Below are 22,809 nucleotides of genomic sequence, written 5' to 3' on the forward strand. Positions count from 1 at the left end.
CAGCAGAGAATAATAGACAATTTCATTAAAATCCATCTTAGTGAGCCCCTTCTTTGCAACTAAAGTAGATGAGAGGAAGGGGTTGCACCCCCGAAACATGTCCATTGATCCCCCATGATGGGAGCTAGCATAATGTTGACATTAGGCATGGGATCAGGAGGGAAATCCACATTTTGACTCGCAATTTGAGTGCATCATCAAAATTTGGCTTTTACAGGGGTGACATCACCCCATCTGATGAAGGCAAGATCAACACGGTTTGGACATACTAATCTCTGATATTGTCTTCAGTTTTTCAAAGTTGAACTTTGTAAGTTCCTGAGTTGTGTATGTTTTATGGTTTTAAACATTTGCCTGTTTAACCCAAAAAAGGCTATTTGTACTGTCAAACACAAAAATGTTATACAACAAATATGTTGGTTTGTTCAAAAACCATTTTCTAACGCACATGTGAATGTGCACAGAGTAAAATGTTTTATACTCAACAATGTGTGGCTTCTTCTTTCAATGCTCAATACCAGTTTTTGGAGTAAGTTGGTGTTTACAGTGGCAATGGGGGTTATTTACCAAAGGCAAATTTTGCAATACAAGTGCACTTTCAGTGCAGTTTCAGTGCAGTTTCAAGTGCACTTGCAGTGCAAAGTGGATTTGCCTTTAGTAAATAACCCCCACAGTGCTCTAAAATTTGCCCCAATCAGGCCATTTTCGGGACTCAAAACAATTAATTCATGGTGCTGAAAAGGATGGGGTTTTTTTTTGTTTTTTTTTTGATCATTAATGCATTACATACATTAACAACAAAAACAAGGTATGTGTGTAGCAGAGCTCTGCCTATGTAAATAAGGCAGAGCTCTGTCCTGTCAGCAGGGAACTAATGGATTTTCTTTCACTGCAAACCAGGGAATAAAATCCATTACTTCCCTTAGTGAAAGCAGCACACATAGTAATCCAAAACACTGGCTAGGCACACATTTAACCCTTTGATCACCCTAGATGTTTAAACCTTTCCCAGCCAGTGTCATTAGTACAGTGACAGTGCATCATTTTAGCACTGATCACTGTATTAGTGTCACTGGTTCCTAAAAAGTGTTAAAAGTGTCAGTGTTCGATTGTCCGCTGCAATATTACAGTCCCACTATAAGTTGCTGATCACCACCATTACTAGTAAATTCATAAAATTTCTAGTATATATTCCATAGTTTTTAGATGCTATAACTATTGCGTAAACCAATCAATATATGCTTATTGGGATTTTTTACCAAAAATATGTAGTAGAATATATATTGGCCTAAATGAATAAAGCAATTAGATTTTTTTCTATTTTTTTATTGGATATGTTTTATAGCAGAAAGTAAAAAATATTGTTTCTTTTTTTTCACAATTGTTGGTCTTTTTTTGTTTATAGCACAAAAAATAAACGCAGAGGTGATCAAATACTGTACCACCAAAAGAAAGGACATTTTATTTGTGTACAGCGTTACATGACCGCGCAATTGTCAGTTAAAGTAACGCAGTGCCATATCGTAAAAAATGGACTGGTCATGAAGAAGGGTAAATCTTCCAAAGGCCAAGTGGTTAAAGCCTAAAAAAACAAAATGTTTTTTCTTCTTCTTAACAGATACAAATCCCGACACCCTCACCATGTTTGGGTGAGAAATGTAGGTGTCACATATACATCCCCAACTGCAGCCAGTGCCTTACACCTTCCAATTAATTATCCACTTTGTTCTATTTTTAATCCCACATTTGATTTATTAACACCTGTGGTTTTAATAATTTTCCTATTTGTCTTGCTTACCCCACCTGTTAACAACTGCTATGTCCTGCTCAGCATTTTCTATATCTTGTGAATATTTTCTCCCTCTACCCCATATCTTCTCTCATCTCCTAGTTTGTACTCTCCCTAATACAGCCAGTCCATACCAAAAAGCCAGAAACTGATGACACATCAACCAATTTATTGAAAAAGTAGTACACATTATTGACTATGAGAGAATGCATGCACTAAAAACAATGCAAAATACAATAAAATTATGTTTTAAAATTGGTGTGTTGATTTTACTGCTTACCTAACAGCAAAATGGCAGGTAATGCTATTTCACTACTAATCCACTAATTTTTACTGTTGTACTACCTTGTCTATTTTTTGTGAAGTCGTGTGCTTTAATTAGATCTGTTTAGTACACTCCCTCAATTACCTATGTAAAAGCTAAGAAAGAGTAAAAACACCATTGTTCACAGTTCAGCCTATTGTAAATAGAACTAAATAAGCTTGCTCGGCAACTATCAATTCACACTGACTGCAATGAAATGCTGGCACCAGCAACATAGTAAGTGCTCTCTGTGTCTTTACTGTTTTGATGTAAAAATACATATACCGAATTTCTGAACAAACATATTCATCTCTGTTTTGTCTCTTGTAGGTAGAATGAATTTCCTACCAACGATCAAATGTCTTCTAATCGTGATTGGTATGTTTTGTTTCCTATCAAGCATGATTTACTTCCAAAAACTGAAGGTAACGTTAATAATTTAGTAATACTTTTGTCTAATAACTTTTCAAAAGGTTAATTACCGGTAATGATCTTCGTCTAGTTATAAGTTTAGTATTTTTTTTTTTTTTTAGACATATTAAATGCTCAGCATAAAGTTGCTTATAAAGAACTATACTATATTCTGGATGTTTTAGGTTCATTTACAATTTAACTGCACTTTTACATATGACCATATTTACTGTAGTCTACAATAGTGAAGAACACAATGCTGCAGCTTTCATACTGACTTGTATTAACAAGGCAAACATTATACCACCTGGACAAAATGTTTACCTGCTCTATTTGGAGTTTTCTGTAGCTTTTCTTTGTCTTTGTCAGTGATTATGACAAGAAAAGAAAGTCTGCTCTTTGTTTCTATGATATCTAGAAATTGAGACTTTAAATGAGTGCTAATAATGAGCGAATAATGAGCAAATCTGCCCTGGTTCCATTTGCTGAGGCGAATCTTGAAATTGAATTAACCTGAACTTAGAGGTGAATCCCATTGAAGTCTATGGAGGGGAGGCAGGGGGGGAGGTAATCTTGTTAAATTGTGGTCATTTTTATGGCTAATAGGCAAAATACTGTTAAAAAGACATGAAAATCTGGGCACTGCCATGGGGGACATGTACCAATGGAAAAACATACAAAAAATACCATACAGAGGGGAGTAGGTCTTTTCTTGCAGCTTTGAGGGCAACACTGAAAATACACAAATTCGCTAACAATCGTGCTTGGGAGATACTTTAAAGCTGTACTTTGAAGTACGTCTTACAGGACAGTATGATTTTTACAGGCGGCCTCATTAACAGCATACACTGTATCACATATTTGGCATTTTTTTTCTACTACAATTAGCTTGGCATACACACAGCAGTTACACCCCAACCTATTTCATTTTAGTTTGAGAAAACATTTTTTTTTTCAGGTAGTTTTTAGCAGACACAAATGTGAGGACCACGATATTCAAGAAACAGAGGGCACAGAGCTAGGGCTTTACCACAAGAATTAAGACACTGCAGAAGATACAACAGTGTAAAATTGGCCAGCTACAGGACAGTTTTAATAAGACATGAAGGACATGCCTGCTGTATATTCTGGAGCGCTGGGCTGTGGAGGGGGCAGAGCAATTAGCTCAAGCTCTCTGGCTCACTGAGACGCTGAGTCGGGTGGCGGTCCAGGGATCTGGGTGGATCCCGACTCTGTGCTCGTGATGACGTGGAGCCTGGACCAACTCCTGTGACGTCAACAAAGAGCGGACTTCAGCCCGCTCTCTGCTGAAAATGGGTCAACGGAGTGCAAAACGAACTGCACTCCTGTACAGTGTGAATCAGTGTTTTTTTGTTTTTTTTGTATGTGGCTATTGCTGTGTGCAGGCAGTCTATATTATGCTATGGGGACACAGAAGCTGTACAAACACAACCAAAGGTTCTAATTTAACAGGCATGTGGATGCAGGTGTATGGCCCCAAACACAGACAATGTGCATTCTGGGCCACTTACCCACACCCGCACACTTATCAAATTAGGATGTATGGCTGTGTTCATACATCCACTACATCCTCCTAGAACAGGCATGTCCAATACCACTCATTCACATTATATGGGCCAAAGAACCCGTGTGAATGAGACCTTAATTTTTTTATATTATTCTTTACAATTTTATTTTATTTACAAGCTATTGTACAGACCCCTGACTTCTCCTTTGAGACAGAGAAAGGGATTGTGACGGACCCCGTACTCAAGAGGAGTATGTCCGCTGTATAATCTTCCCTTGCCGGTACAGCACGTTCCAAGATCCCTTAGCCCACTCAGTCACTAGACGTAACTCAGAGTAGGGTGGTAAGAAACATAAAACTGTTTATTGAAACACATGTTAGATGCAACTGTTAAATAAGTTGCTTATAGTTTATATTGCTTTGCCAAATTATTGCTTCATATAGGAATTAAGACACAGAGTCAGAAATCCGTGTATCAGTTCTTGAGCATAATGGACTGCTGCTCTTTAATCTTCCAAAGGCCTTTTATAGACAATTACACAAACAATAGCATCAGCACAACCCCCCCACACAGGGCAAGGGTAAACAACAACAGGAGTCACCTGGGTTACAAACACAAGCTTCAACACCATGGCAATATAGTTACAAGACAACAAAAGCAGCTTCAATTGGGTTCAACAGCCAAAAAGTTAAAAACAGATTTACATGTAGGCATCATATTAAGTGAGAACTCTAAATTAAATCCCTGACCTTATCAATTTCCCCCTTTGACATCATCCTCTCCTTCCCCCTGGGTCCTCATGAATAAGTTCTAGTCAGTTTTTCCCCAGAGTCCTTTCCCTGACCGCGAGTTGTCAGAGGGGTAGAACCCATCTCCCTAGGTATTACCAACATCTTAAAATTCAAGAAGAGGAGTTTTATAGGAGTAGGGTGATGTCAATACACATTTATCAGTATACCCTGTCTATTCTCCTAATTTTCCTATTTATTTTCCTGTATACACATATATTCGTGATTGTAAGTGATATTAATATTAGAATAATAATTACCATTGGACTTAACAACCAGTGAAAGGTATTGGTTGCTGTAGAAGACATTCCACTAAATATATCCCACCAATGTGGTGCAGTATCCTGTTGTATCTGTGAGGAAAGATGTACTAGTCTACCTTTTGTCAATAATAATTTGCTACTTTAGGATCATCTATAGCCCATTCGAAAGTTGTTGTTTCCTCTACTTCAAGTACATTAATACCAGGAGTCCATGCATATATTTGTAAAACAACAATCTTCAACAAAAAAAAATATGTAAGTAGATATTTCATCATGTTGTTTTCTCGGGTTGTTTCTTGCAATGTGATGCGTGTATCCAGGTAGGTTTTCCTTCCAGCTTTACTGAGGTGGCTGTGGTCAAGAGTACTTGGTAAGGACCTTCAAACCTGGGTTCCAATGTCTTTCTGGTGTGTTTCTTCACATATACATAATCCCCTGGTAGCAGAGTATGTGTACCTGTTATTGAATTAGGGTCTGGAAGAGAAGAATACACACTTTTGTGGATCTTAGTTAGACGTTGTTGTAATTGTATCACATATGCAGTCAAACTATCACATTGCAATTGCATACTCTGTGGAAAGTATAAACCCAATCTAGGTGCATTCCCAAAAAGTATCTCATATGGGGATAATCCTGTCTTTCCTGTTGGAGTGTACCTTATAGAGAACAAAGCCAAAGGCAGGCATTCTGGCCAAGGCTTGTTTAACTCTTGCATGGCTTTTTGTATTTTTAACTTTATTGTCCCATTTACTCTCTCCACTGATCCTGAACTCTGTGGGTGGTAAGGGGTGTGAAAACTTTGTTGAACCCCTAACATGGTCATCACATTCTGCATGATTTCTCCTGTAAAGTGTGTCCCCCTATCTGATTCTATGGTTTCAGGAAGACCAAACCTAGGTATTAACTCAGTGATCAGTTTCTTAGCTGTGGCTTTAGCTGTAGCCGATTTTACTGGATAACTTTCGGGCCAACCTGAGAATAAATCGATACACACGAGGACAAATTCAAAAGGGCCGCTCTTAGGCATTTGTATGTAATCAATCTGCAGTCTCTGGAAGGGGTATTGGGCCCGGACCTGGTGTTTTCGTGGGGTTTTTACTCTCTGTCCTGGGTTATTCAGGAGACAGATTTGGCAGGCTGCACAGTCATTTCTTGCAGTGCTACTGAATCCGGGGGCGAGCCATCCTTGGTTCACAATCCTATACATGGAATTGGAACTGACATGTGTGGGTAGGTGAACTGCCACTGCCATTGCTGGGTACAGAGAGGCAGGCAGGCATATTTTGCCCCCTTCCCTCCATACATTGTCAAGGTCTGGTGCTGCTCCCATCCTGACCCACTTATCTTTCTCGCTCTCCCCTGCTTGCTCCTGTAATTTACTCAGCTGCTGCCATGTTGGTTCTGGGATACTCACCTCTACCGCTGCTAAGGTCTCAGGGCTTCCTTCTCCTAGAGCTGCCTGTTTTGCAGTCAAATCTGCAAATGCATTTCCTTTTGCCTCAATTGTTTTTGCGCTCGTGTGTGCCGCTATCTTCATAATGGCTACTCGTTTAACCTTTTGAAGATTGTTCAGGACTCTCTTAATCCCTTCTCCATGTTTTACAGGTGTACCTGCTGCTGTCAGATAACCTCTAGCCCTCCATATGTGGCCATAATCATGCGCTACGCCATAAGCGTAGGCAGAGTCAGTGTAAATATTCCCTTCTCGTTCTTTTAAGTATTCTAGGGCTTGTTCTAAAGCTTTTAATTCTGCTTCCTGTGCTGACATGTGGGCTGGTAAGGCCTGTGCTTCAATTACCTGCGTATCAGTCACTACAGCATACCCTGTGTGATATTTACCCTTGTCATCAGCAAACCTACTACCATCTATATACAAGGTGTGCTCAGCATTTAAAATCGGTGTATCTGTAACATGTGGGAATCCCATTGTCTCCTGTTCCATGAGCTGAAAACAATCGTGCTGATCTACTTCTTTAAACAAAAGAGTGTCAGTGTCCTCATTTCTTTTCTCACTAGTACTATTAGTACTATCATTCCCCCTTGCCAAATCTGGTGACTGAAGAGGCAAAAAGGTGGCCAAATTTAAAGTTGTACAGCGCTGAAAAGTGACATTTGGAGGTAAGAGTAAAGTACACTGTAACCTTAATTGCCTGGCCATTGAAATGTGTTTGGGCTGTACCTGAGACAAGATTGCATGTATGTCATGTGTGGTATGCACTACGACTGGATTGTCTAGAACAATCTCTGATGACTTATCTATGATAATTGACACTGCAGCTACCGCCCGTACACAAGACGGTGAACCTCTAGATACTGGATCTAATGCTGCTGAAAAGTAAGCGACTGGTCTTTGTTTTACATGTGCCTGTGTCAGAACACCTGTGGCGTGTCCAGTGATCTCAGCAATGTACAGATTAAATATCTTGGTGTAATCTGGTATACCAATAGCCGGGGCAGAAATCAACAACTTTTTCAAAGTGATAAACGACTCATAAGCTATTTCTGTAAGCATATACGGTACAATTTTCAAACAATCGTATAATGGCTGCATCAAAGCGCTAGCATGTGGTATCCACTGTCTACAATATGACACGATACCTAAAAACATACGCAATTGTTTGAAATTCCGTGGGGGTAACATTCCCTTTATCACTTGAACCCTCTCCTCAGTGAGATGTCTTGTACCTTGTGATATACAATGTCCCAAAAAGATAACTTTTTCCTGACACACTTGTAACTTTTTCTTATTAACCTTGCAACCTTTTTCTGCCAAAAATCGCAACAAATTAAGGGTGGTGTGCAAGCTTTCAGTCTTTCACTTATCTGTGGAATTAATCCTTCCATAAACTGTCTATTGAAGGCTCGGATCGTGACTGGCAGCTCTAAATCCATTCTCTCATCTGCCATCATACTTTCCATAGACAAGTAAAATTCTGATACAGTCTGTCCTGGCATTTGTTTCATGGGTGATATTGACCCCCTCTCTTGTTGTTTTGCCTGACAGAAAACTTCTAATCTAACAATAAAAGGAGCCCTTGAGTCTATGTGTCTGTCTGTCTCCAGTATTGCCATCCCCCTCAGCTCGGTCTGCAGGTCAGTCATAAACTGGTTAAACAGGGTCAGAGTCATTTTATGTCTGCATAAATCCTCCCCATCCTGCCAGGTTGCTTCATGTGTATTCATTAACTGTGTCACAAATCTACAGAAAACAGCTGGCTTTACTATAATGCATGTATCAGTGCGTACGGGAGCTACAGTTTCTGAATGAAATTCTTATACTCCACAAACCTGAAAAAAAAAACAAAAAAACATTCTCTACCCTTAAGTACAGGATATATCTTGTGTGGTTTACGTTCTATGTCAGTATATGGGGGTGGGATGGTTGAACTAAGATTATTTAAAATTTCAACATTTTTTGTTCTTCTGTCTTTCATATCCCAACCATCACAATCTGGATTATGTTTCCACCCCTCTTCTTTTTCTCTATTTGAAACCTTAATTAAGCATTGAACCTGACTCATCCATTGCTTCTCTAACACCTCTCCTTGTCTGTCCCTTTTTATTTCACTTTTTTTTTTTTTTTTCACTATTTCACTCCATACATCCGGGTCTAAACCCGCTGCTCCTTTCACCTTAAATTTACAAAGGACATCCTTTAAGTCCCGTGCTTCATCTTCTCCACAGATGTTTTTAATTATCTGTGGCACTGTGTAATGTGCTACAATTCCCTGACGGGGTTTTGTGTTCCTCTGGCCTATTCTAACAGTCCTGCCTAGGTAGCGTGTGGGACACTTAGTGTACAATATAATGCGGCTACAACATATACAAGAATGAATAATTACTTTATATGCTAGCCCAATAGCAAACCAGCTAAGTTACACTAGTTCCTCGTTGCCTTCCTCCTAGGGTGCTAGAATTCTAGAAACCTCTCCGGAATGAGATTTCTGAAACCGAATTACTTTATATGCTAGCCCAAAAATAAATAATTACTTTATATGCTAGCCCAATAACAAACCAGAATGCGGCTACAACATATACAAAAATGCGGCTACAACATATACAAGCATTCCTTTAAGTGGCCAGGTATCCGACTAGATCTCGGGACTTTGTTGAGACCTTATTCCCTCCCCGTATCTGGGAATCCCTCTCATACACTCTTATCCCTGCTTTATGGAGCAGACAGGGCTTATACTCTCAACCCGTCTATGGTTTATGAGTTAGATGTGAGGTTAAGCATAAGCGTCAGACCCCCAAGCTCACAAGCCCTCAGGTTCCCAATCGTGTGAGGTAAGGCGCATTCTGTTGCTTAGTTCGGCAATCCCCTTCTAACTCATACCATCCTTGACAAGGCTCATTCACTTTCTCAACAAGACAGACAAGACAAACACAGATAACAAAACAAACAAATAATTCCAGCAATATAAACTAAAATATCCAGTAATTCTAGACTCACCACTACAGAGGCTGGTGTTTTAAAACCAGGAGAACCGTAACTGACAGAACGAATAGGCACAAATCAGGGGAGCACAGAATATAAGAAAAATAAAGCTTTTTCTTACCTGCGCAGGTTTTTTTTTTTGATCTGTGATTCCCGGAATGCCTATTTCTTTTGTTCCGTCAGCGTAGCTCATCCACCTCTTGTAGTATCATCGGTGAGTCCCTCGTCCGGGCGCCAAAATGTTAGATGCAACTGTTAAATAAGTTGCTTATAGTTTATATTGCTTTGCCAAATTATTGCTTCATATAGGAATTAAGACACAGAGTCAGAAATCCGTGTATCAGTTCTTGAGCATAATGGACTGCTGCTCTTTAATCTTCCAAAGGCCTTTTATAGACAATTACACAAACAATAGCATCAGCACAACCCCCCCACACAGGGCAAGGGTAAACAACAACAGGAGTCACCTGGGTTACGAACACAAGCTTCAACACCATGGCAATATAGTTACAAGACAACAAAAGCAGCTTCAATTGGGTTCAACAGCCAAAAAGTTAAAAACAGATTTACATGTAGGCATCATATTAAGTGAGAACTCTAAATTAAATCCCTGACCTTATCACACAGGTACAAAGAGATATACACTCTGGGGACAACCCCCCCTTCTTTGCATAATGACACAGGGTGGGGTAAACTACATTCAGTAACAAGAGACACAGGTACATTCATCAGCACTTTTTATCAGTAGACAGTCTTATCAGCAGGCAGGGCTGTTGGAGCAATCCCCGCCTCCCATCTAGCAACTAATAGCTGACAGCAGGGGCGTTGCTAGGTGGCAAAAAGACCAGGGGCTTCAGCTGAAGTCCAAGGCCGGCACGGGGGGGGGGGCGGGGGACCTCTAGTGGCGCTGGGTTTTTTTGGTTGGGGTTGTGTGGTTGTGTGGCGGGGGGTACGCTGACTTGCTGGTTGCTGCCTGGCTTACCAGTGCCCATCAATGCTGACCACTAAACTGACCTACCTACCTGACATACACTGACCTACCTGACACATACACTGACCTACCTGACATACACACACTGACCTACCTAACTGACATACACTGACCTACATACACTGATCTACCTGACCCATACTGACCTACCTGACCCACATACACTGACCTATCTGACGTGCACTGACCAACCTGACATGCACTGACCTACCTGACATACACTGACCTACCCGACATGCACTGACCTACCCGACATGCACTGACCTACATACACTGAACTACCTGACATTCACTGACCTACATACACTGACCTACCTGATACACACTGACCTACATACACTGACCTACATACACTGACCTACCTGACCCACACTGACCTACCTGACCCACACTGACCTACCTGACCCACACTGACATACACTGACCCACCTGACATACACTGACCTACTTGACATACACTGACCTACCTGACCCACACTGACCTACATACACTGACCTACCTAATACACACTGACCTACCTGACCCACACTGACCTACCTGACATACACTGACCCACACTGACCTACCTGACATACACTGACCTACCTGACATACTGTACACTGACACACACTGACCTACACTGACCTACCTGACACACACTGACCTACACTGACACACACTGACCTACATACACTGACCTACCTGACCTACACTGACCTACCTGACACACACTGACCTACATACACTGACCTACCTGACATACACTGACCTACCTGACCCACACTGACCTACATACACTGACCTACCTGACATGCACTGACCTACACTGACCTACCTGACCCACAATGACCTACACTGACCTACATACACTGACCCACCCACACTGACCTACCTGACCCACACTGACCTACCAGACCCACACTGACCTACATACACTGACCTACCTGACATACACTGACCTACACTGACCCACCCACACTGACCTACCTGACCCACACTGACCTACATACACTGACCCACCCACACTGACCTACCTTACCCACACTGACCTACATACACTGACCCACCCACACTGACCTACCTGACATACACTGACCTACCTGACATACACAGACCTACCTGACCCACACTGACCCACACTGAGCTACCTGACCCACACTGACCTACCTGACATACACTGACCTACCTGACCCACACTGACCTACACTGAGCTACCTGACCCACACTGACCTACCTGACATACACTGAGCTACGTGACCCACACTGACCTACATACACTGACCCACACACACTGACCTATCTGACCCACACACACTGACCTACCTGACCCACACACACTGATCTACCTGACCCACACTGACCTACATACACTGACCTACCTGATATATATACACTGACCTGGTACCTGACATACACACTGACTGACTGACCTACCTGACCAGAAGGAGACAGACTTCATGTGTCCAGGTCCTGCAGCAGCAGCTCAGCCGTGGTGCTGGTGTGTGAGGCAGCCAGAGGAGAGGAGGAGAGCCGCCCGCCCGAGTGCCGATCGATGTCGCACGGTGGCCAAATTGTATTTCCCGCCTTCTTCCTCTTCCAGTCACAGCGCGCTGGGAGAGGACTGATAGGTGCAGTGCAGGCTCTGGGAGGAGCTGGGGATGCTGCTCAGGGTGGCGGTGTCTTCTCTCCCTCCTGGGCTCTTCCCGGCTGCCCAGGTATCCCCATCCCTGCTGCTTTGCACTTCACAGCGCCAGCGGAGGGACGCTCCAGTCCAGAAGTCCCATGAGCACTAGCCCCATGAGCAGGGCTGGCCTAAGACATTGTGCTGACTGGGACCAGGAATAAAATTCTGCCCCCCCTCCACAAAAAAAAAAAACAAAACAAAAAAACAGCACGCCCACCAAAAGGGCCACACATCCATTATTTTATATCATGACAATTAAAACTAAAATTAAATTTATCAGGAAGTCAGATATTAATGCAACAGTGGTGGTGGGGTTCAGTCAGAGGCAGGGGTGGTGGGGGTGGGGTTCAGAGAAAGGCAGATGTGGTGGTGGTGGTGGTGGGTTTAGACACAGGCATGGGTGGTGAGGGAGGTTAGACACAGGCAGGGGTGGCAGAGGGTTAGACACAGGCAGGGGTGGTGAGGGGGGGTTAGACACAGGCAGGGGTGGTGAGGGGGGGTTAGACACAGGCAGGGGTGGTGAGGGGGGTTAGACACAGGCAGGGGTGGTGAGGGGGGGTTAGACACAGGCAGGGGTGGTGAGAGAGGGTTAGACACAGGCAGGGGTGGTGAGGGGGGGTTGGACACAGGCAGGGGTGGTGAGGGCAGTTAGACACAGGCAGGGGTAGAGGAGGAGGGTTAGACAGACACAGGCAGGGGTGGTGAGGGGGGTTAGACACAGGCAGGGGTAGAGGAGGAGGGTTAGACAGACACAGGCAGGGGTGGTGAGGGGGGTTAGACACAGGCAGGGGTGGTGAAGGGGGGTTACACACAGACAGGGGTGGTGAGGGGGGTTAGACACAGGCAGGGCTGGTGAGGGGGGTTAGACACAGGCAGGGGTGGTGAGGGGGATTAGACACAGGCAGGGGTGGTGAGGAATTTGACACAGGCAGGGGTGGTGGAGATGAGATCAATGGCGCTTACACTTACTTTCTCTCAGTGTCAGCTGCGCCTCCAGCGATCCCTCTTTCATCATGGGGTCTCAGTGCACAGCAGGAAGCTCCTCCCCTTCACGCTGTTAGCCATCAGCTGACTTTCTCTTGTCGTCCCGACATGTCAGCAGCAATAGGGGGGAGCAGCAGTAAGGATGGGCGGCGGTCCGCTGTGCGGGTATAGCAGCGAGTGCTCTGCCATCACCTCTAAAAGCAGCGGCGCCGCCCAGGCCACCCTCACAGTGGGATAAGAAGCGGAGCGATCGACGGGAGTTCCGCCACCGTCTTCTTAGGCATCAATGTGCCGCCCCTCAGAACCTGCCGCCCGGGACCCATGGTCCCACCGGGTCCCATGGTAGGGCCAGCCCTGCCCATGAGCACTAGACCCATGAGCACTAGCGCGGAGGAGGAGGAAGTGCAATCCTCCTCCGCTTTGAATGCTGGGCAGTGTGGGCACAGTGGGCAGTGACGTCACTGGTTGCTAGCCGGTAGGCGGCTATAGCAACCAGTGACCAAGAGTAGAGTCAGGCGGGGGCGGATCTGGAGCCAGAGCCAACGCTACCACGGCTCAGTCCGCCCCTGTCTCCTACATTCTAGGACTGGGACAAGAGACTCGGGGCTATTAGCCCCAGGCTCGGGGCTGTAGCCCCAATAGCCACCCCCTGACGACGCCTCTGGCTGACAGTGATTTCATTAACCCGTAAGCTAATCCACAAACATTTACCTCCTATACTAGTTTGCTCCCAAAGCAGACAGGAACAATAGGACAATGGGATACAGCCAATTAACAATAAACACATAACAAACTCCACCTCAAACTATCTAGCAATTGTCTATGAGACACTCAAAAGTAAAAGTGACGAGTATGTGGAGGGGTGTAGAAAAACATGGAAAGAAGGAGAATAAGTGGGGAGGGTGAAAAGGGAAAAAAAAAGGCAAGTGGGAGGTTGGAAGGGAAAGGAAGAAGGAGAGGGGAAATTTAAAGGCTAGGGGTGGACATGATTGGGAGTTGTGAAGGAGAGATCCACTGCACCGCCCAACAAAAAACAGATAAAATAGGGAAAAAATAAGAACTCAGGCACAAAGTTGACATGATTTAAGGAGTTTAGGGGCCTGGTCAAACAGTAATGTCAGGTATTCAGAAATTACGATTAAACTCTTACCAGTAAATCCATGTTTTCCTGAATTATTCTCTCTTTACATGTATTTTATTTCATTTACTTTTGTCAACCATAGAGCAGTGGAATTACCTTCATTGAGAAGGTGGATTAATAACAATTGCCTGTATCTATGCCCTGAAGATGTAATAACTACTTATAGATGTCCTGGCCTAAGTCTATAGTATATCTGTGAGTTTAAGAATTATGTCATGGATTTTTTTCCGGAAGGTGCAGAGAACAGGGCAGTCCTAAAAGATATGTAAGGCATAGTTCCCAACTGTCCCTGATTAAGAGGGGCTGTCCCTGATTTGGAACAAAGTCCCTCTGTATAGTTGTATATAACATGCACTATTTGTCTTTCAAAAAGTATGGTAAGGCCTCAGTTACAGATCAGTAAAAAGCTAGTATAAGTACCATCATCCTGGGGTTGTATAGTAAGAGGGGATATGAGGGTGGAAACGTGACGGCAATTGCTGCTAGTGCCTCTTCACGTATGCACCCCCATTATTTGAAAAATGGGACTATTGCAGTACTAGATAATATTACAGTTACACAGTTCTAAAAAATATATATATACATTTTAATAATTGAAAATTTCAGATTACAAAAAAGATAATTACATACAATCATAAAAACAAATATCACACTGAATACAGCGAGTGGAGCCCGCAAAGTTTCTACGGGGGATGTGTGTGGAGTTTTTTATCTCGACCAGTTTCGTGGCTGCAACCGCTTCTTCAGGAGAAACAAATCTATAAAGTAATTTAGAATCACTTAGCTGAATACATACATATATGGTTACGTACATAAACAATGCAGCAAACATAGTTAATCACAAGTATAGTCACGAATCATAATACATACAGAGTAAAATTGAGGTCAAGCTCACCGGCTCAGGCGGAAACAGTGGGACGGCGGAACCCAACACAATTCCCCCCGCGGCGGACACGGGGGATCTGTAAACGGACTCTAGTTTGGTAAAGAATAATAATAATAATGAAATTGTAATAATTGGAAAAATAACGGCGTGGTGAAGGGGGCAGGGGAAAGAAGAAAAAATGAATCCGGGATAGTGGCGTGAGAAGGGAGGAGGGGGGGGGGGGTGGGGGGGTGGGGGAAGGGAGGGGAGGGGAGAGGAAGAAGGGGGAGGAAAGGAAGGGGAGAAAGGGAAGAAGAGAGGGGGGTGGAGGGGGGAAGGAAGGCACGGGGGGAAGGACTAGGGAGGGAGGGGGGAAAGGGGGAAGGGAAAAGGGGGAGGGGGGAGGAAAGGGGAGGAAAGAGGGGAAGAGGAAGGACAAGGGCAAAAAACAGGGAGGGAAAGGAGGGGGAGGGGGGGAAAGGGGAGGGGGGAGGGGGATGGGATGAGGGAAGGACAGGGGGGATATAGGGTGTGGGGAAAAAAGGAGGGATGGCAAGGAAAGAGGAAAACGGGGGGGGGGAGAAGGGGGGGGAGAGAAGGACAGGGGGGGGAGGGGAAGGGGGAAGGAAGGGGGGAAGGGGGAAAAGGAAAATGACGAGAACACCACCAGGGGACACCAGGCTTACAGAGTACTGTGTGGAAGTAGACTTAAGATAATGAAGTTAAATGACACACAGAGACTGGCACTCACCGGTTATTGAGTGGACCACCCTAATACACATGAGCTATGAATATTATATGGTGATATAGATGAGCAGGATAATTGGAGAACATAAAAGGATGTTGGATGATTAAATTTCAAGGTTTCAGAGTTGTAATGCTGCTGGTCATCGTACAGAGATGCCAATTCAACTAGAGGTAAAAAATATATAAATAATCGTCAAACAAGGTGACCAATATAAATTGATCATAGCCCTCCAGGTCAGAGAAAAAGAAAGGGGACTGGTGAGCATACAGAGGCAGAGAAGGGGACCAGGTATAGAACAGTGAGCATATGTATGGGTGGAAAGGAATTGAAGGAGGGATGAAGGTATGGGGTGAAACAGCCCTGTATGTATTGCAGGGACACAAAGTAATAGAAGAAAGTAAACCTAGATCAGTACAAATATGCCTCTGCGCCTGGTATTTTTTCCCCACACCCCATATCCCCCCTGTCCTTCCCTCATCCTATCCCCTTCCCCCCTCCTCCCCCTCCTTTCCCTCCCTGTTCCTTGCCCTTGTCCTTCTTGTCCTTCCTCTTCCCCCCTTTCCTCCCCCCTCCCCCTCCCTACCCCCCTTCCCCCCCCTACCCCTTTTCCCTTCCCCCCTTTCCCCCCCTTCCCCCCCCTCCCTCCCTAGTCCTTGTCCTCGTGCCCTCCTTCCCCCCCTCTCTTCTTCACACATCCCCCGTAGAAACTTTGTGGGCTCCACTCGCTGTATTCAGTGTGGTATTTGTTTTTTATGATTGTATGTAATTATCTTTTTTGTAATCTGATATTTTCAATTATTAAAATTTATATATATTTTTTTAGAACTGTGTAACTTAATATTATTATCTAGTACCGCAATAGTTCAATTTTTCAAATAATGGGGGTGCATACGTGAAGAGGCACTAGCAGCAATTGCCGTCACGTTTCCAGCCTCATATCCCCATCTTTCAAAAAGTGTTTGCCAATGCTAAAACTTTCACGCAATTTCAAAATGACTGCATTTGTAAATTTCGAAAGCCAGTATAAATGAATAGTAGTAGTTAAAAAAAAAAAAAAAGCACTTGTGGGTTTAACTAATCTTCTTTTATTGTATAATTCTCCTTTAACCACTTGTCGACCGCCTAACGCAGATATACTGCGGCAGAATGGCATGGGCAGGCAAAATCACGTACCTGGTACGTGATCTGCCTCCCGCGGGCGGGGGGCGCATCGCGGCCCCCCCGGGTGCCCGAGGCGGTCGGCTTCGTTAGGGGAGAGATCCGAGGTGAGGGGGAGGCCACTCATTCGTGGCCACCCCCTCGCTCCCAACGAATGACAATCTTCCTCTGCTGCTGTAATGTAAACAGCGGCAGAGGAAGTGATGTCATCTCTCCTCGAGTCGGTCTTTTCGTTACGGCGCCGAGGAGAGAAGACATCAATGTGAGTTACACCAACACTACACTAACAGTAGAACACTCTAGGCACACTTTTCACCCCCCCCCCCCCGATCACCCCCCCGATCACCCCCCTGTACCCCCTGTCACAGTGACACCAATAGCAGTTTTTTTTTTCTTCTCATTATTGCATTGGTGTCAGTTTGTGATAGTTATAACCATTTATAACCTAATAAAGGTTTAGTCCCCTGATCGACCCAGTGGTGATATAAGTTAAGTTTTAGGGTCAGATAAGGTGTGCGTCGCCCCAGGCAGCGTCAGGTTAGCGCCAGTACCACTAACACCTACGCATGCAGCATACACCTCCCTTAGTGGTATAATATCTGAACGGATCAATATCTGATCCGATCAGATCTATACTAGCGTCCCCAGCAGTTTAGGGTTCCCAAAAACGCAGTGTTAGCGGGATCAGCCAAGATACCTGCTAGCACCTGCGTTTTGCCCCTCGGCCCAGCCCAGCCCACCCAAGTGCAGTATCGATCGATCACTGTCACTTACAAAACACTAAACACACATAACTGCAGCGTTCGCAGAGTCAGGCCTGATCCCTGCGATCGCTAACAGTTTTTTTGGTAGCGTTTTGATACAGTCGCTAACAGTCAGGAGATTTTTTACCTGTGAGTCTCACTAGTGTACCACTAAATTTAGAGCCCAAAATGGCAAATCGAAGGTACACTAGTGAAGAGGCCTACACGTTTCTGAGCATGACAGATAGTGAAGAGGAAGTCACTCATCTGTCAGATTCAGGCTCAGAATGCGATCCTGCAGATGACAGCGGCTCCATGACAGATAGCTCTGACGACGGAGTTGTGGTCCCTGCCAAGGTCAGGCATACCAGACCCCGAACTTCTTCTTCTGTTGTGGATGTGCAAGAACCGCAGGTCCCTCGTATGGAGCAGAGCAGTACTAGCGCCGCTATTCCTTCTGGTGAACTGGCAAGCACCAGCGGCCTAGTACACCCTGGTCGTACATCAAGCACTGCAGTATCACGTGGTGACGTGGCGAGTCCCATAATTGCAGTTCAAGCTGGCGAGCTGGCAAGCACAAGTAGTGTCCCGCTGCCACCAAGAAGACGAACACAGGCCCGTCGTGCCCACAGTGCCCTTCCTGCTGCATTCTCCAATCCTAATTGGGAACCCACCACTTCTGCAGCACCCGTACTTCCCCCATTCACTAGCCAACTCGGCATTCAGGTGGAAACAGTTGATCTTACGTCACTTGATTTTTATTTGCTGTTTTTCACTGAAGATCTCTATAGATCTATTGTGGACCAAAGCAATTTGTACGCTGGTCAACACATCGCCACTATTCCCCAGTCCTCCCTTGCCAGAGATTGGAGACCAATTACGGTCTCCGAATTTAAGCTCTTTCTGGGCCTTTCCCTCAACATGGGCATAACCAAAAATAGTGAGTTGCGGTCATATTGGTCCACTGACCCAATTCACCATAAGCCCTTGTTCTCTGCCTCCATGACTAGGGCACAATACGCGCAGATCTTGCGGTTCATGCACTTCAATGACAATGAACTCTGTCATCCTCCTGGAGACCCTGGATACGATCGGCTCTACAAAATTCAGCCCCTCGTAAACCACTTCAACCAACGTTTTGCAGACTTGTTTACTCCCCATCAAGTTGTCTGCTTTGATGAGTCCCTGATTAAGTTTTCTGGCCACTTGTCATTCCAGCAGTGCCTTCCCAGCAAGCGTGCCAGATACGGGGTCAAGATGTATAAGCTCTGTGACAGGGCCACAGGCTATACATGTAGTTTTATGGTTTACGAGGGAAAAGATAGTCACGTAGAGCTGACAAACTGCCCTGACTACATAGGAAGCGCTGGAAAGATTGTGTGGGACTTGGTGTCACCCTTATTCGGAAAGGGGTACCACTTGTACGTGGACAATTATTACACGAGCGTGCCACTTTTTAGTCACTTGTTTGATCAGCAGATTGGAGCATGTGGCACCATGTGACCTAATCGCCGGGGCTTTCCCCAGCGGCTTGTAGATTCCCGTCTTAGGCTTGCAGTGTAATAATTTGCTCGCTATGAAGTGGAGGGATAATAAGAATGTTTTCGTTCTTACCTCCCTTCATGCAGACACTACGATCCAAATTACTACGGCGACTCGTGTTGTGGAGAAACCCCTCTGTGTCCACGAATATAACCAAAATATGGGAGGGGTGGACCTCAACGACCAGTTTTTGGCGCCGTACTCAATGCCCGTAAGGCCAGATGCTGGTACAAAAAAGTGTCTGTTTATTTATTTCAATTGGCTTTGCTGAGCGCTTATGTGCTATACAGAGCATCAGGACGGACCGAATCCTTCCTTAAATTCCAGGAAGAGATCATCAGAGCCCTTCTGTATCCAGACGGTGCTCCACCTCACCTTCCCCAACCAAATGCAGTAAGCCGGCTGCATGAGAGGCATTTTCTTTATGTTCCCCCTGAGTACCCCTACCCAACCAGTCCCCCAAAAAAGATTTTGTGTCTGCAGCAAGCGCGGATATAGGCGTGACACCCGCTATTATTGTCCCTCCTGTCCTGACAATCCTGGTCTTTGCATTGGTGAATGTTTTGAATGCTACCATACACTAGTTGAGTATTAGCGTAGGGTACAGCAATGCACAGACTAGGACACACTTTCACAGGGTCTCCCATGATGCCATCGCATTTTAAGAGACCCGAACCTGGAAACGGTTACAGTTACAAAAGTTACAGTTACAAAAAAAGTGTTAAAAAAAAAAAATAAAAAAAAGTAAAAAAAAAAAAAAAAACACAAAAAGATATATAAAATAAAAAAAACAAAAATAGTTGTCATTTTATTGTTCTCTCTCTATTCTCTCTCTATTGTTCTGCTCTTTTTTTTACTGTATTCTATTCTGCAATGTTTTATTGTTATTATGTTTTATCATGTTTGCTTTATAGGTATGCAATTTTTTTATACTTTACTGTTTACTGTGTTTTATTGTTAACCATTTTTTTTTGTTTTCAGGTACGCCATTCAGCTGCAGAGCGGATTTATTTATCTTGACAGTAACAGCATTTGCTCCCACGATACATAAAGCCGTGACTCCAGCGCTGTCGGAGGTGATTTCACCACCACAGTTACATACTTCAACATATATGCCGAAGCATGGGGGCGGAGGAGTGATTTGCTCCTACCTTTTGCGGGAGGATGCCCCCATGCTTCGGCATATATATATTTTAGGCACAGGTTGCGTTAAATGTTTTATTTTTTACTATTTTTTTTTGTATTTGCTTTGCAGGTATGGTAAGTCTTACTGTTATACTGTAATGTTACTTTGTTTTATTGTTAACCATCATTTGCTTAGCAGGTACGCCATTCAGTTGCAGCGCGGATTTATTTATCTTGACAGCAGCAGCGTTTGCTCCCACGATACATAAAGTCGTGACTCCAGCGCTGTAGGAGGTGATTTCACCACCACAGTTAAAAAAAAGAGCATATATGCCAAAGCATGGGGGCAGCGATTTGCTCCTACCTGTTGGGCGGATGCCCCCATCCTTCGGCATATATAAATGGTGCATGTATGCCCATCATTAGAAGTGGGTGGATGAAGGGAGGTATTCTAATGGTGGGCATACCCACCGATCAATCTCTTTTTTTCATCCAGCCCACAGGCTGCATGAAAAAAAAAGTTTACAATATATGCCCAACAAGGACCAGCAACATACTGGTATGTTGCTGGACTTTGAGTGGTTATACCAGAATGATGCCTGCAGGTTTAGGTATCATCTTGGTATCATTCTTTTCAGCCAGTGGTTGGCTTTCAAGTAAAAGCAATCCTTGAAGCTAATTAGCCTCTAGACTGCTTTTACAAGCAGTGGGAGGGAATGCCCCCCCCACCGTCTTCTATGTTTTTCTCTGGCTCTCCTGTCCCAACAGGGAACCTGAGAATGCAGCTGGTGATTCAGCCAGCTGACCATAGAGCTGATCAGAGACCAGAATGGGTCCAAACGTCTCTATGGCCTAAGAAACCGGAAGCTACAAGCATTTCATGACTTAGATTTCGCTGGATGTAAACAGCGCCATTGGGAAATTGGGAAAGCATTTTATCACACCGATCTTGGTGTGGTCAGATCCTTTGAGGGCAGAGGAGAGATCTAGGGTCTAATAGACCCCAATTTTTTCAAAAAAGAGTACCTGTCACTACCTATTGCTATCATAGGGGATATTTACATTCCCTGAGATAACAATAAAAATGATTTAAAAAAATGAAAGGAACAGTTTAAAAATAAGATAAAAAAGCAAAAAAATAATAAAGAAAAAAAAAAAAAAAGCACCCCTGTCCCCCCTGCTCTCGCGCAAAGGCAAACGCAAGTGTCGGTTTGGCGTCAAATGTAAACAGCAATTGCACCATGCATGTGAGGTATCACCGCGAAGGTCAGATCGAGGGCAGTAATTTTAGCAGTAGACCTCTTTTGTAAATCTAAAGTGGTAACCTGTAAAAGCTTTTAAAAATGTATTTAGTTTGTCGCCACTGCACGTTTGTGCGCAATTTTAAAGCATGTCATGTTTGGTATCCATGTACTCGGCCTAAGATCATCTTTTTTATTCCATCAAACATTTGGGCAATATAGTGTGTTTTAGTGCATTAAAATTTAAAAAAGTGTGTTTTTTCCCAAAAAAATGCGTTTGAAAAATCGATTCACACACCCACCATTTTAATCTGTAGGGCATTTGCTTTAAAAAAAAATATATAATGTTTGGGGGTTCAAAGTAATTTTCTTGCAAAAAAAAAAAATATATTTTTTCATGTAAACAAAAAGTGTCAGAAAGGGCTTTGTCTTCAAGTGGTTAGAAGAGTGGGTGATATGTGACATAAGCTTCTAAATGTTGTGCATAAAATGCCAGGACAGTTCAAACCCCCCCCCCCAAATGACCCCATTTTGGAAAGTAGACACCCTAAGCTATTTGCTGAGAGGCATGTCGAGTCCATGGAATATTTTATATTGTGACAGAAGTTGCGGGAAAAAGACAATTTTTTTTTTGCACAAAGTTGTCCCACACATGTGGTATCCCCGTACTCAGGAGAAACAGCATAATGTATTTTGGGGTGTAATTCCACATATGCCCATGGCATGTTTGAGCAATATATCATTAAGTGACAACTTTGTGCAAAAACAAAAATTTGTCAATTTCCCGCAACTTGTGTCAAAATATAAAATATTCCATGGAATCAACATGCCTCTCAGCAAATAGCTTGGGGTGTCTACTTTCCAAAATGGGGTCATTTGGGGGGGGGGTTGTGTCATCTGGGCATTTTATGGCCTTCAAAACTGTGATAGGTAGTGAGGAGTGAAATCAAAAATTTACACCCTTAGAAATCCTGAAGGCGGTGCTTGGTTTCAGGGCCCCGTACGCGGTTAGGCTCCCAAAAAGTCCCACACATGTGGTATTCCCGTTCTCAGGCGAAGCAGCAGAATGTATTTTGGGGTGTAA

At 44.0% G+C, this 22,809-nt stretch overlaps 1 protein-coding gene across 2 annotated transcripts in view; it reads left to right on the plus strand.

The window, feature by feature from the left end:
- Positions 1-2,190: 2,190 nt before the first annotated feature.
- Positions 2,191-22,809, plus strand: part of LOC141145226 (NXPE family member 1-like) — a 146,633-nt gene continuing 126,014 nt past the window's right edge. For both annotated transcript variants that reach the window (XM_073631728.1, XM_073631727.1), the window contains exons 1-2: positions 2,191-2,330; positions 2,424-2,518. In XM_073631728.1, the coding sequence (XP_073487829.1) occupies positions 2,306-2,330; positions 2,424-2,518 (120 nt within the window). In that variant the 5' untranslated portion in view covers positions 2,191-2,305. The remainder of the gene's footprint in view (positions 2,331-2,423; positions 2,519-22,809) is intronic.

The sequence above is a fragment of the Aquarana catesbeiana genome, linkage group LG05 (genome assembly GCF_042186555.1).
Source record: "Aquarana catesbeiana isolate 2022-GZ linkage group LG05, ASM4218655v1, whole genome shotgun sequence".
NCBI lineage: Eukaryota > Metazoa > Chordata > Amphibia > Anura > Ranidae > Aquarana > Aquarana catesbeiana.